Source organism: Coffea arabica, chromosome 5e (assembly GCF_036785885.1).
Source record: "Coffea arabica cultivar ET-39 chromosome 5e, Coffea Arabica ET-39 HiFi, whole genome shotgun sequence".
Taxonomy (NCBI): domain Eukaryota; kingdom Viridiplantae; phylum Streptophyta; class Magnoliopsida; order Gentianales; family Rubiaceae; genus Coffea; species Coffea arabica.
In genome coordinates, this window is record NC_092318.1 from 47851552 (window position 1) to 47866827 (window position 15276).

Genomic DNA, 15276 nt, shown 5'->3' on the forward strand with positions numbered 1-15276 from the left:
TACTCTAGGGGTCAAGACTAGTCTGATGTTAAAAATTTTTAGTACCATCGGGTCAAACCTCTCCTTGAATTGAAAACAAGTTAACTTAGACCCCTTTTTTTTCCATAGAAAAACTTGAACTCTTTTCTTGAAAGAAAAACTCATATCCAACTTTGTTCATTTTGTCCAAGTTTGATTTGATTTGTTGACAAAGGAACCCATGTTAAGTTATCTAATGACTTTGTTCGTCATTAATTACTTTAATAAATTACATATGGAACGTGATATTCTTATAATCGATTGAAATTAAGTTATTTGAGATATTTTTTGGATTGTAAATTATTGGATTGTAAGTTATTTGAGATATTTTTACTGTAACACTTTTTGTGATATGATGTATGTGAGATAAAAAGGTAATTGGGAAGATAAAAAGATGTATTAGAAATTGTAATGGTGATGTAAGCAAATATATTTGGACAAATAACTTACAATCCAAACACACTATCATTTGATTGGACTTGCCAAATTTTAGGTCCTGTTTGATAATCCAATTCATTACTTAAATTTAATGGATTCAAATCTTAATATACTCAGACCGTTTGATAACAAAAAATTGAAAATCTGAATTAATTAAATAACACTGAATTTTCTAAGCAAAACTTGCACCCAAAATTAAGTTATCAGTTATTCACTCATCACTGAATGTGATATGTACTCAAATATATTAGATTTAATATTTAACAATTTAATAATGTAATAAATTCAGACTTCAAATTTTAGATTTTAGACTTTAGTTTTCAGACATCTTTTATCAAATGCACCCTTAGTTTTTAACCACAAAAAAAAAAGAAAGAAAAATAATAGTAAGATGGAAAGGACGCAGTAGAAAGGATAAGTTTCATTTCTAAAATTCTTTAAAATTAGATAAAGAAGTCTGACATAGTTACTCATGAGGCTATTATGGTTCCTCAGAACAGTAACCACTTTTGGTGGAAGCTTTTCCCTGTATTCATCTCTAATCTTGGTACTATGTTAAGCAGCTAAGTATCCTAATCACTATAGTCAGAAGAAGAAAATTCTGAGCCTTTATTCAGATTTCCCATCTTCTCTCCGCTAACAGTTATGTTTGCATCCTCTTCAGAATCACTATCAAAATATTCTTCCACAACCTGCTCTCCCGGTCTCTCATCAGCCTCCTCCTCATCATCCTCTTCATCATCATCATCAAGCTCATCATTTCCATTTTCCACACCCATACCATAATCAATAACCTTCGCTAAGTTCTCAGATTTCGTGCCGAAACAACCTGAATAGTCCTCCACCATTAGGTCATTATCATCATCGAATCCCGACCTTTCGGAACTGCTCTCATTTCCAGCTACTTCAGCTTGGATTTGCGTTGTCCCTTCCTCGTCCCATTCATGCTGATACGAGCTAGGTGTTTTATCATAAATGTCCGCCCCCGCACTCGCTCTTTTACTGGCAATATCTGTTCTCTTTTTGGTTGGGTTTTGCCTACTTCTAACTGTTCGTCGACCTCGCTTACGTCCACCACGTCCATTTGGTCGACCTTTCCACCCAAGCAAAGGCCCAAATTTGTCCCTCTTTGCGGCACTTGTTCCTTGACGAGATCCGTTTCTTGATTCACTTACCCTTCTCTGAGGTCTCGCGACTTGTCGGTGGGCTCGTCGCGAGCTATTGAGCTTAGCGCCTGGACCATCCCATGTATCTTCAGGCACAGTCCCAGCTTCCTGTGGACGTTCCGTTCTTACATTCTCTGCAGCATTGGTTGCACCAGTATTTCTTGTTGGAATTCTCTGAGCAAACGAAACACGCTATTATTTAAGAAGTAATCCGAACAAAAATTTGGCTTCAGAAAAACAACTTACATTATAGTATGGGACAAGAAATGCTTACAATGATATGTCTGGCTCCCTTAACCTTTTCGGAATCATCCTTCTGCTGCAGGGTGTAGCAAATTGATGTATCAAGATCCATAAGCCTAAGAGCCACGGCAGACGTTGTTTGAGGTATCCAAGGAGGTACTGCAGTCATCTCAAGGGTGGGGGTGTTATCAACCATGCCTCCTTTTAGATTTTCGAAACCCAACAATTCATTGGCGGTCTCATAATCTGGCCCCAGGAAATCTCTCTTTACGGCATTCTCCAATAAAGACAGGATCTGAATTTTCAGAACCAGATTATGAGGGGAACAAGTAAAGAAAATACAAAATAGAAAGACGACGAAGATGATACAAGGAATCTATAAAAAAATGTTCTCTAATGAGCACAGGGAATGCTTTGAAAAGAAATATACATCCACGTAACTCCTCGTCATTAAGAAAGGGGTTTGGTAAAAAGAGTTCATGGATTTGTATTGTAGCTATCGTTCATAATGCATTCCATGTGGCATTCCATTAGGACTAAACTGAGAGACTGCATCACAATTCAAAAAATTACATTGAATATAGATACCTCTCATCCGAAAAAGGGACAAGTGAGCAGATCTGCTGGCTAAGGTCTCTGTAAATGACCGTACGTACGACCTATGTGCTCCAGCTTAAGGCTCTGGGAATGCTAATATAATAAGGGCATTCATGTCTTTTTGCATATATCAGATTTTTTAAGTATAAACTTTGAGTGAGTGGCTGTTGATGATGTCACAGATAAAAAAAAATCTTCTCTCACCTTTTCTGCCAGTTAGAGTGTCTCAGTCATGAATATGTCCTGTGAGACAAGCTGCTTAACCCATATTTCAGAACCAATTAAGACGGGTTCTCTGAACCACAAATATGTATCTGGGCATAGCCACATTATCATTCAGGATGAAGAATAGGAATTTGATCAGGTAGTACAACTTGCCATTAGAAAAACACCCTAGTCACAGTATTAGGAAACAAAACCACAGGTAATAATCAGGCGACTGGAATCATCCCAAGTAGCACCCAACTTTCTCTGATTGAAACCACAAACTGAAAAGGGCAACGGACTACGACATGCACATGCAGATCAAATTGCATTATTCAGGAACCTGAAGGGGGAAGAGAGAGAGAAAGAGAACCTGAAGAAGGTCTTCAGCAGATGATGCAATTTCCAGCTTCATACCCCAGGATCTTCGATAGTCTTCTGACCAAAATGCTTTGACAGCTTCCGGTAGAAGAGAGGCCTTGAAAGTAAGCAAAGAAACAAATCAATTAAGTTCATTACGATTATCACCTTAACTGAGTTTGGAGATATACCATTAGTTCTTAAAGGAGGACGCATTAAATGTATTACCTCCAGAGAAGCTAATTGTGCTTTTAACAATCTAATCCTCAAGGGAGATGAAGGCTCCAATTTCACCAATGTCCTGTTCTGCACTTCCTCTTGCTTCTCTTTGCAATAAGAAACGTGTTCTCCGAAGTTGAATGTTCCGACTAAAATGCTGCAGTTCTTATGGCAAAAGGGACAGTGCTGGTTCTCAAAAAAGTACAGATCATGGCAGTGGCTACAAATGCTCAGCAGCCGAGTCCTTAGTGTCTTCCCATACTTCAAAGCACGCAATTTCATGATACTAAAGCACTCATCCCACATCCATTTCTCAAAATCTCGATATCTCTCCAAGGTCACATTTTTGTCCAATCCATAGCTCTCACATTTGATACGAATAGATGCCAATGGTTCCATCATATCAGGTACCATGCTATTAGGGCTCTCTTCATAAACTTCCTCTTTCACATCATCAGCATCTTGGCTTGTAGAGCGTGAACACAAGTTCTTCTTAGCCGTTTCCCTGAAAGAAACTTCAATTCTTTGCAGCATTGAATGCAAATGAGATTCTCTTGTTCCACGCACATCCAAAGATGCAAGAAGACCATCAAAACCCTACATTTAGAGGAAAGATGAATGATATGATAGCCAACAAATACTGAAAAGCTATAAAAAAGGAACTTGTTCAGGCAAACATTGCATGCATGAGCCAAATCTTTTAACAAGTCATTCGATGACTTAGCAAGTGATTATTCATAGTACAAAATGAAAAATGTTCCTTCAAGATAAAACAAAGGACAGCTATCAAATGGCAATCTATCAGATTCAAATTTCTGCCCATTATCCATTTAATACTTCTAACAGTAAAAGAAAAGGGACATGTAGAAGGTGGTTAGAGAAGAAAAATCATATTTTTGACACTCGAAGAACAAGCCATGCCAATTATCGCTGAAGAATTATCTAGCAAATAAGACAAACATACGGAAGAGAGATATCAACCTCTGCAGAATCAATGAGCCTCCATCGACCATCATGTAACTCAACAAAGATCCTGCCAGAGCCAGGGTCATTTTGAGAAGGAGATGCAATGAACTGCCAATATCTATTGCGTCTTCGATCTTGTCCTAGGGGCACCGACTTGTACACATATATTTCCTCTGCCTTTTGGCCAATATAAGCTTTCATCTCCAACCGAGATTTCTCAGCAGCATATGCAGATTGCTGAAGCAGGACATCAGGGCCAGAAAATTCTTGCAACATCATGTTTCTTTCAGCTGTAGTACTGGCAGAAGAATTTGGGATTCTAGATGAATCACCCAAATCCATCTGGTGATTTTTGGGGTTTGTCGAGAGCGATTCATTTCTCCCATCAATATTAAGAAAAGTACTTTGCCTACCATCTGAAGAAGTAATTGAAGAGTTTTGCTCAGATCTGCTCCCTGCAAATGATGAACTCTGGACCTTCAGTGCGTACTCCTCTTTAACACGACGCTTATCAAGCTGTGCCTCTGCCCACATCTGCTTCTTCAATGCATTTGCAGCTTCCAAGCGCTCCTGAAAAGTAACCTCATTTAGATCATTCCCAGATGGTGAATCCAAAGGGATTAAAATGCTATTCACACACATGCATGTGCATACACGTGTATGTGCATATATATAAGACAAAACGAGTACCTCCAATACAACACGAATAGAATTTCCTTCATTTGCAACGCCAATTAAAGCAACAAGGGCATCAAGGCGCTCTTCAACACTTAGATCGGAATAATCACCCTCTGTTAGACCTTGAACCCATAATTCAACAGTGCTGCTCTCATCAATCACATTATCTTCTTTGTTAGCTGCCTCTATATGAATTCCAACAGTAGCAGCAGACTGACTACCAGACGCTCCCTCCATGCCTTCAGGTTGAACAATATCAAAACTTCCATTTGTATTTGCAATGCTACTTCCTGAACTTTCTGTAAACTGAACGTGCGATTTTTCTTTTATGTTACCAGAGTGATGTTTGACACCAGAAGTGCTTGGTTCAAAAGAATGAAGAGATTCCTTGTTTAGATTTCTTTCAGTATCTAAATCATTAATATCAGGATCATCAGCCATATCACTTTCAGAGTCTTCATCTCTTTCAGCATCCTCCTTTTCAGCTTCGTCTGGTTCTTCTGCATCCAAAAATTCATTTTTGTATGCAAATATTCTTTCCCGAGCTGTAGCAAGTATAGCGTCAGCATCAGCAGGGTCCTTTCTGTAAGGGGCACGTACACAATAAGTTGAAGGAGCAGTTCTCTCAAAAAGCTTTGTGTCCCTTGATAATGCAGCAGCAACTGATGCTTCTGGAGTCTTGCTTGTTGTTAGGTCCCGAAGACCGGAATTCTTCATTAGAGAGAGAGAGAGAGAGAGAGATAAAGATAAAAATTAGTCAGTTGAAACAAAGGGAAGCAAGATTTGTACAGTCATGAACCTAGATTAACCTGAATCTTGTCTACGGCTTCCAGTATAGTAAGGCCCTTGCTTCCCTCAAGTGAAAGAACATGAAATGCTGCATATTTAACCGTTCCAGGAGTCAATCGATGCCTAGATCTCCCGAGATTTGATATGCCCCTTTGTCGCATTTTGGCAACAGCATTTTCAGCGGCAGCTCCATTTCGTAAGCCAGCAATGATATCTATACCATCCTTACCCTGCATATGTTATCAAAATCAAGACAGAGATAGAAAATCTGCAAAATGTTAGTGACACGATAGTTCTAACATCGTCTTACTATTGTCCATTGATGAGGACATTGAAGTGCTCAGACTGAAGAGATATCAAAACTACAAAGTCTAAGCATCACTGGACCAGAAAGATGAAAGTAAAAATCCATATCACGAACTCATGGTTTCTCTACCCAGTTACAATTAGCTAAAAAAAAAAGACTTCTCCAAAGATATGTGCCTAACACAGAACTTACAAGAATCCACTGCAATTTTCCAAATGCAAAATCAACAGCACATCATGTAACTACTTGTGCGTTTGAAAGTCCTAAATTCAGGATACAAAGTAAATGTTAACCGTATTTTTGTATACGAATGTTGTTAGCACCAATTGAGAACAAAAAACTTAAGGCTCTGTAACAAAGACAGCAGTCCCATTAACCATTTGCTAATACATACTGTATTTGCTACTTTCCCAACTAATATTTCTACCACAATAGTGCTGGGGAAAGGGAACCACAATGTTTCTTGAGTACTGTCTAATGTGTGATGCATGCTTCAAAATCATCTGCACTCGATCATATTTTTTTGGGGCCCTGGGTTCTTTGGGAGAGAAACGAAACATACAAGAAATGTCATTCTTTAGCAAGAAAATGAATCTTGCCTCATTTTCATCATGGGGATGTGACTGTTCAACATTTCTCCTTTTCAATTTCGGACCAAAACCTGCAGCTAAAGCAAATTGCCTCAGAATTTCAGGCCATGTCAATGGATTCAAGTGCTGATGCCAACTTAGTATATCAAAACCCCAAGAATAAGCCTGTTAAAACAACAAAATGGAAATGCTTGTCATACGTGATAAAAAGCAAGTCATTACTACACAATCATCCATGTTAAAGAATACAACTTTGACAGAGCGTACCCCTTCAACAATCTGTGGATGGCCACCTCCAGGGATAGCAGCATTTTGATTGGCTCCAACTGCAGTAGCAGGAGTTCTGGCAATATCTTCAATATCTCTTATTATAATTCTCAGAAGAGCTATATGTATCTCTCCCAGTAACCTTGAATCCTAAAAGTTGGTTCGAGGACAGTATTTTAACATGAATGGGGGAAGAAAAAAGGTAATGTTAACTGCAGATTCATATAAGAGAAAATAACACCAAGCACTTACATAATCATGGAATGCTTGAACAATTTCGTCCAAAGTGAAAGGCCAGAGACCGAGCACATCAGCAAAAGTAATTAAGAATCTCCAAATCTAATCAATCACAGGGGAAAAAAAACCCTTTAGAATGATAGATTATTTCACCCCGAGGAAAAATTTTCCACAAAAAAAAAAAAGAATGAAAGAGGAATTAAAGCATAGAAGTATGTAAATCGTTTGAACAAGGTTATGCTGACAAAACATGAATGTAAATTGTAGACACTATTGTGCAGCAATACATGGATGTAATTGTAACAATAACTGGCACTAAGATTTAGCCAAAAAAGCAAATAAAATATTCATTTAAGTCCAAAAGCCAATAAACTTAAATAAAAAGGATATTCAGTATCATCGATGACTTTGAACAAAACCAAAATGCAAACTACATCAATCTTTTTACGTCAGGATTTAGTGTTCCTCGCAAGCTATATCATCTAGAAAAGGATGCAAAAGCCAATATTGTCTACATGAGTCAAGGAACAAAAATCAAAAGGCGTTCCTTTGATCCTCTCCTTTTCTAACATTTCCCAGTGATACTAAAGACAGAAAGTCTCATAAAACCTTCCATCCAACCACAGTGAGTAGCACAAAAAATACACAATTTAAAGGAAAAGACAAGTCTCGTCACCATTAGAATGCTGCCCACACTCTCCTCAGACTCGACCCATGGCTGCATTCCAAATGGCCTTTTCAAGCAAACAGTCTTGGGAGGGAATTCGGTGAGGCTATCTGAAGCATCAAATTCATCCATCAGTTCAGAAATTCAGAAATACCCAAACAACAAAAAATCCAGGCGGAATCTGTTAGTAGCTGTTACACAATATCATACAAAGCCACAAAGGAAATTAACTGCAAACCAGTATGGAGCACAACACAGGTAAAGTGTCAGCTCAATAAGTAAACCATTTTCTTCCATAACTAAATATATCTAAAGAGAAATGGAAAAAAGAAAAGATGCATTATGAAGAACAGTAAATGGTGTAACACATGAACCTGATACTCTCATCACACATGAAAAGAAACTGCTCAAAACATAACAATGAGGAAACATTGACCAAAGCAAACCAAATTTTCTATGTATATATACATTTATAAACATTACTCTGTACCTGTACATTTATAAACATTACTTGAAAGATTTAATCCCAAATGAAGGAAGACCATTAGCTCAATCAAAAAGTTAACCATGGCACATCAATAACCTGGTAAGTTCTTTGACATTGTTAGGAGCATTACTAAGAAAGGTAACCACAAGCAGGCATGGTTAAAAACTAAGAAAGGTTATTCAGCCATTCAGACAGAAAACCAATAGATGTCCTTAAAAGTTTGACCAACAAATTAATGTGCATGTCATGTGTCTTAAATGCAGTTACCTCTATGTGACTCAAGATTCTGTAGAGCTTCATTGTCAAGAGCCAACGTTGATGGCAAACCCTGACTAGAGGCGGCTAACTCCAGAAGTTCCAAACGTTCATCATCAATTAGTTCCACCGACTCCTTAGCAATCCGGCGAGCAGTAGCCCTTTCAGTAGCAGCTTTCAGTCTTGCAGCCTCTCTCTCTCTTCGCATTTCTAGTTTAAGCCTCATTTTCTCTGCCTGGTGTGTTCATATGAGAAATCTCTGATTAGGATCGTGGAGCAAAAAACATCAAGCTAAGTTGACAGTTTTCAGGAATTACTCTTATAGATTCTTTCTGTAGAAATTTCTCCCTCCTTTCCATTTCACGTCTTTGCTCCCTCTGGTATCTTTCTTCCTCACGCTGCTTTTCACGCAATAGCCTTTCTTCTTCCTTCCTCCTTTCCTTGTCTTGCCTCTCCATCTCTTTCCTCAATTGTTCATCTCTCTATATAGAAAAGGATAGACTACACCTGTTAAATCCACATTGCATCCCACCGCCAAAAACACTTGGAAAAACAATGATAAACAAAAATCAAAAATCAAAATTATAACTAATATTATAATTCAACCTTTCGCCTTAATAAATCTTGCTTCTCAAGTTCTTTCCTAATTCTCTTCTCATGAGCTTCAACTTCTCTCGCAATTCTTGCCTCTTCACTCTGCAAGAGGTAAGTAAGAATGACTTATTTGCACGTAACAAAGACCATTTCTTAGGCAGGGTGATGTCCAAGTGCATTAAAGGCATATTTAGTGTAACATGCAAAAACAAGAAGAAGCAACTTTAAAACATCATAAAACATTCTCAGCAACGTCATGTCTCTCATAGATATGGACGTGTTGAAAACTTGATACAGGAGAAAAATAAACAAAAACAATAAAAACATCTTGTCTCATCCACAAAACATGATATTTGTGATAGTCTAAAGAATTAGGGAAAAAATTAGCAAACATGAAAAGAAGCAAAATCATAAACTACAAACCTTGCGTTTCCTCTCCAACCGCTCCTCATCATGAATGACCCGTTTTTCAGTTGGTATCAATGGGGTTTCGAGCCCTCTTGTCAAATGAGCACCAGGTCTATCAATATCGATGTTCAACACACTGTTCCTTTGGGGGAAAATATCCACCTCTCCTGAAGGTGGAGACAAGTGATGGCCCTGATTTCCAAGCTGAGGCAGTAAACTTAGGCATGGGCCGCCTGATAATTTACCTTGAAAACTATATCCTGGTGTCAGCTGCTCAGTGCCATGCATAAAAGACCTCCCAGCAGATAATGTTGTCCTGGAACTTTGAGCATCAGTGGAGGAACCATAATATTGAAATGGCAGAGCTCTTTCACGTATATCATCTCGAATAGATGGCTGCTCGGGAAGAAATTGGTATTCATGTATAGTCCTCTTGGCACCCTGACAAGTACAGAGTAACCTTTCTATTTTTATGCATCAACTTAAACAGAACTTAATATGAAATGGCAAGAAAGCCAAAAAGAAACACTTAAACAAGCAAATAAGTATCCAGTCCACAAAAAATAAAAAATGGAATATTTTAATAGGTTCAGGATGTTCGAACATGATACATTAAGTACTACAATACAGTATAAAGGGAAACCGATCTCCTCATAGTGTGAAAGTTAAAATCCTTAAACTAGTAGTAGAACTGCTTATTTAAATTGCACATTTAAACAGCTAAATATGAATAAGAGAGACAACTTTCACAAGAGCCTTCTTAGTATGAGATACTGATCACTTAAGTACATTTCTCCGATCAGTTCTTAGCACATTTTGACACAAGTCATCCAATATAAAGTGTACCCTAAAATCAATAGCATGACGTAAACAGGAGGCCCTTAGAAACTGAGAATATAGCCAAATGACCAAAGACATTAATACATAGCAATTACACTGCAAAGCCACCCATACAAGATCACATTACAGATAAAGGCAGGAGAGGGGAAAAAAAGGCATAGAATTTAGAAAACTCAGCTGGTAAATATTAGTTTTTTTCCCCCATCCTGATGTTAACTGGGCAAAACATAAACTGATCATATCCACCATCATTAGTTACCCCTCCCCCCCCCCCCCCCCGCAAAAAAAACTCAGGGCCCTTTCTCATTGAGCAATCTTGCCAGTAAACTACCATGATAAGCAATAAAAGTCCAGAAGCGCTATTTTTATGATCTTTTCTTTTATCTTCTTCATTTACCAGGCGCCAAACAGGATCCTAACACGCTGATTGAGATGCATTACCACTGTTGCCCTACTTGAATAGAAGCCGCTCAATATGCACAACACAGATTTGTGTGAAGTTTTGCAAAGTTATTTAAAAAGCTAGGAAAAAAATAAAGAAGATGCTGATTATGATCACATTCCATTCAAAAGGTGCTCAAAAAGAAACCAGAAGAAAATCAAATTTCTTTGTTAGTAGAGTATAAATAGTTCCAATTTTGACATATTTGATAGAGCATCAAGCTCTTCTTTATGGTTTTGCTTCTCAACATAAAAGTATGGACCGAATCTGGCTCTTAAAATTTATGTATGATTTCTTTTTTTTTTTCCCTTATTCTGCAAAGAGATTCCCATCAGCTTAAAGGATATTTGATGGATGAAGCAATCACTTACGGAGTAATCTACAGGATTAAATATTGCCAGAAACACATATCCTTTAGCTGTTGACTTTCTTTCTCAAATGAAAGTACAAAATGCAAATGCTACAGTAACAAACTTACAAAGATAAGATAAAAAGAAGCTTCTAAAAATTACCATGCTCCAGAAGTTTGGAACATCAGAATATCAGATCAGCCGCTGGTGTCAAATCACAGAGAAATACTAAGTCCATAATCTCATATTCACATATATCAAGTTGATACATTACCTCACCTCAAAAATGTAAATTTGCACCAGTAAATGAACAGATTGCATCATGTAACCAGAAATTCTGCAGTTTCATATTAAACCCAAAATGCACTACTATTATGACAGCCATATGTGAGAAGTCACAAGAACCAGAAAATCACATTTCAGGTAATCAACGGCAATGTGCATTAGCTATGGATTTCCTTAGAGCAAAAAGGCCTAGCTAACCTGGATTACTTTAGCATCTGGAGTCTCATATACTTGTGCCTCGTAAAGCCCCACACCTGGTTTCTGCAGGCCTGAGCCAAGGTTAGTGCAAAACCAATCAGTCTCCTTCAGTTGAAGCAATAAGCTTAGTGCAAAACCAATCAGACTCCTCCACTCAAAGCAATAAGCTTGGTGCAAAATCAGTCAGTCTCCTCCAATCAAAGCAATTGCATGAAATAGAAAGGCATGACCATGAAACTTTAAAAAATAATAAAAAATAATTTTTTAAAAAGAAAAGAAAAAAACTGTGTGCATTTATGTGCTAAGAGTCTAAATGATTTTACCACCCCAGATACAAAGGTGAAAAGGAAGTGCAAACAATTCATGAAATAGCTTAGATATCCAAAAGGAAAATATGCATGTAGCAAGAGAAAAACATGTGTACACAATATCTTCCCTTGTGACTAAGAACTCCTAGTGCATTTATATTTCAATGCAGACCCAAATGACTAAGTTACAAGGATGAAAAATAATACAATGATTTGATGGTTAACTAGAGAGATATGTATGAATATAAATCACAAACCATTCAAGCAAATATTAAAGATATGAGGTTAGATGCACAATGATTTTCAAAAAATATCACATATAATAGCATCCACATGGATTTTCTATTCATGAATCCTTAAAAGTGCAAATATTCTAGTCCACAAAGTACCTTGTAAATTTAGATAGAAAGCAAAAGGGAAAAAAAAGTCCTTGTTAATGCTGGGAAGTGAAAGAAAAGTGCAACAAAATGAACGTTCCTAGTCTAATTAGTTCACAGGATACCCATGGTCTCCAACAACCTCATAGTAAAAGTGATTGTTCATAGTAAAACTGCTTGCTCACATTATCTGACACGCTGCTGTAAACCTGCAGCAAACTCTGAGTACCCATATCCTCTCACAGTTATCCGTTCAATACTTTCAATTTGCCAAACAATAACAGGAACTCCTCACTTTGATTAATCGCATAAAAAAAGAATGCTTTGCTTGTCCTTCTTTTTACTAAATTTCCCAGATAGCTTTACTAAATGACTGATTCTGTTCAAAATGAAGCCTAACTGGTTAGTGGTTTGTCCATAAAATCACTTGAGTAATTCAGTATACCTCATCTGTGAAATAAAAATGTCCTATGTCCACCTTTTCCTGGATATGTCAAAGTAAACACTGTGTCAAGATCATCCTTGCAGGAAACCAGCTCATAGTCCAGCATGATTTCAAGATACTTTAGAGACAGATTCTCCTAAATTTCATCTTTCTATGAGAAAATGTGTCCGTTAATCTTTCTTCTAATCGACCAGCAAGTTATTTTAGGCTGTCAGCAGATAGACCATTAATGTCCACTGGCAAAGGTTGGCCAGTGATTTTGCTCTAGACTGGTTGTGCAAAGTTTTGAAGTCACTTTTCAAACTGAAATTAGTGCTTTAACTTACTTCTTTTATAGCCAAAAAAATTTACGCAATATAAGACTTATCTCAACCATACGTTACTGCAACAATGAAGAAAATTTAGCATTATTAGTTCCTATGAAATTCACGCAATATAACCATACTACAATCAACAGAAAAAAGAAACAAACCAAATTGCAAGGTTCACACCAAACTTAAATATTTAGGCAATGCTTTACCAATTGGAGAACCAAATGCACCAGGTGGCAGCGGATCAAACTCCATTCCAAGGACAGGCCCATCCTCCCTTAATCGCTCCCCTAATTGTGCTTCCACAAAGGCAATCGCTCGCAACTCAGACAATGCCTGGGGAGGCTCATAATACCTCTTTACAGCAGGCATTTCAGTTCCAATCCTTGCTAGAGCTGTTCCACTGCGATGAACAACTCTATGCTGCTGTAAAATCTCCGTAGGCCCCAATGCAGTTCGAACCAAACCAAGACTCTGGTCATTCTTCATGCCCCCACCATACCCCCCCACCAGCTCCTTCCCTACTCCATTAGACAACGCTCCAACCATTCCGGGAGACGCCTCCTTCTTCACCCGCTTCTCTCCTGGTGGTTTCCGGTCCTTCAACCTCCTGTGGCAGAACCACATTTGTAACTGCCTATCAGTGAGCCCCAACTTCATTGCCAACTCTGCTCTCATTGCCTCAGATGGATACGTGTCCACTATACAAATGCAACCCAAAAAAAAAAACTTCATTTTATTCCAGCTATAAGCGAGTAATATTGAAGCACAAAACCTCACAATCAAAATTAAGCAAGTAAATTAGCCAACAGAACTCAGACAAACACAATAATGAGAAATGAACTAACCAGAATAAGCTTTTTCTAGAACCTCCAACTGAGAAGGAGTCTTCATTTTCCTCTTAACTCTAGGCTCCCCTTCTGGAGTACTGTTCTTCTTCACCACATCATAACCACCACCTTCTGCTCCAGCATCCGCCGCAGCAGCAGCAGCAGAACCACCACTTCCACCACCATCAACCTCCACTTTTTCCATCAAAATCAAATCTTTCCCAAAAAACATAAAAAACCCAATACCTCCAAAGATCAAAAAAATCAGCACCAACCCACCATTTCCAACAAGATTCTAAGCATCCCTCTTTAAGATTAAGACTGGGGCTTGAGAAATTGGGGCTTTTTTGAGATTGAAGAAAAAGAAAGAAAGAAAGAAAGACTAAAGACTTGCTCCTCTTCTTATCCCAGAAGTTAATAATAAGACTAATAGTGATAGCAAACCCCAAAAATGTGAATGATGATGATGGAGATGTGCGGTGAGATTTGAAGAATACCCACCAATCAATAAATAAAGTACTCCTACTAATACTGCTATTTCTTTTGGTCTTCTACTTCTACTCTTCAATGCCCACAAGATTTTAACTTTATCTATTCTCCTTACTATCACTTGCTCAAAAGTAATTGAAACCATCACAAGTAAAAGATAATATTGAGGGAATCTATGTTGTTCATTAATTACTAGTAAAATCAATAGAGAAGACAAATTTTGAGCTTCACAAGAACCAATAACAGCAGCAGCAGAAAATAGTACAAGTACTACTAATTCTTCACCAAAAACTCCACTCATGATGACTTTTTTCAAACTTCTCGTTTGCAACCCCTTTTTCTGTTTTTGGATTTTGTTTAATGGGTTTTGTTTTGTGTGGAAAAAAATATACTGTGATATGGTTGTTGTTGTTGCGGTTGTGGTGTAAAAAGAAAAGAAAATTTTCGTGCAGTGTGTGTATTGAGGGTGTGATGTTGCGTGTGAGAGAGAATGAGCGGATTATTTCGAAAAGATTTATTAAACAAAGGGAGGGAGAGGATTGAGAATTGTCAGAAATGGGAAGGCTTTGATTGATTCGTTCATCAATTGAAGGATGCTTTATTGTGTTTTTTTTTCAGAGTTTCTTTCCTTTTTTTTTCCTTTTTTGGTGGACTTTTTTTTAATTGTTTCTTTCTCTCTCTAAAGACTCCAAGTTTCTCTCTCTAAAATTAGACTTGACTCCCTCTCTCTGTCCTTGGAATTCTTTCTTGTTTACTTCTTGTCTAATTTTAGTACGATGATCGGTTTGAGGATTCTGAGGGGTTTTAGCAGAGTAGTATAACATTGCCTAGGCGGATTTGTAGCGCGTGTTTGCAGTCTCCTTTGGTTTCTGGTCGGGAGCAGTGATTGAAACGCGCTTGGTGGAGCGTCT

The 15276-nt window shown here is 37.8% G+C and overlaps 1 protein-coding gene across 2 annotated transcripts; it reads right to left on the minus strand.

Moving 5' to 3' along the window:
• Window positions 1–855: 855 nt before the first annotated feature.
• LOC113687958 (homeobox-DDT domain protein RLT2) lies at window positions 856–14937 on the minus strand. 2 transcript variants are annotated; one of them, XM_027205518.2, is made up of 19 exons: window positions 13895–14647; window positions 13256–13747; window positions 11606–11676; window positions 9736–9931; window positions 9506–9657; window positions 9095–9184; window positions 8806–8970; window positions 8501–8723; window positions 7756–7856; window positions 7095–7181; window positions 6843–6992; window positions 6585–6740; window positions 5699–5908; window positions 4902–5600; window positions 4227–4781; window positions 3255–3842; window positions 3040–3144; window positions 1897–2160; window positions 856–1796 (listed from the first exon to the last, which is right to left on the minus strand). In XM_027205518.2, the coding sequence occupies exons 1-19, from the start codon at window positions 14106–14108 to the stop codon at window positions 1029–1031; spliced, it is 5286 nt and encodes a 1761-aa protein (XP_027061319.2). In that variant the 5' UTR covers window positions 14109–14647; the 3' UTR covers window positions 856–1028. The 2 variants fall into 2 exon arrangements, with proteins under 2 accessions (XP_027061319.2, XP_027061318.2); XM_027205517.2 differs by having other exon boundaries at window positions 9506–9931; window positions 13895–14937.
• Between the last annotated feature and the right edge of the window lie 339 nt (window positions 14938–15276).

Bases quoted from the DNA above. Each gene is read 5' to 3' on its own strand.
- LOC113687958 (XM_027205517.2), bottom strand. From the start codon at position 14,108: ATGTTTTTTGGGAAAGATTTGATTTTGATGGAAAAAGTGGAGGTTGAT. The intron at 13,748-13,894 runs GTTAGTTCATTT...GCATTTGTATAG, and splicing joins TCTAGAAAAAGCTTATTCTG to TGGACACGTATCCATCTGAG. The intron at 9,932-11,605 runs GTTAGCTAGGCC...TGTACTTGTCAG, and splicing joins CAGATGCTAAAGTAATCCAG to GGTGCCAAGAGGACTATACA.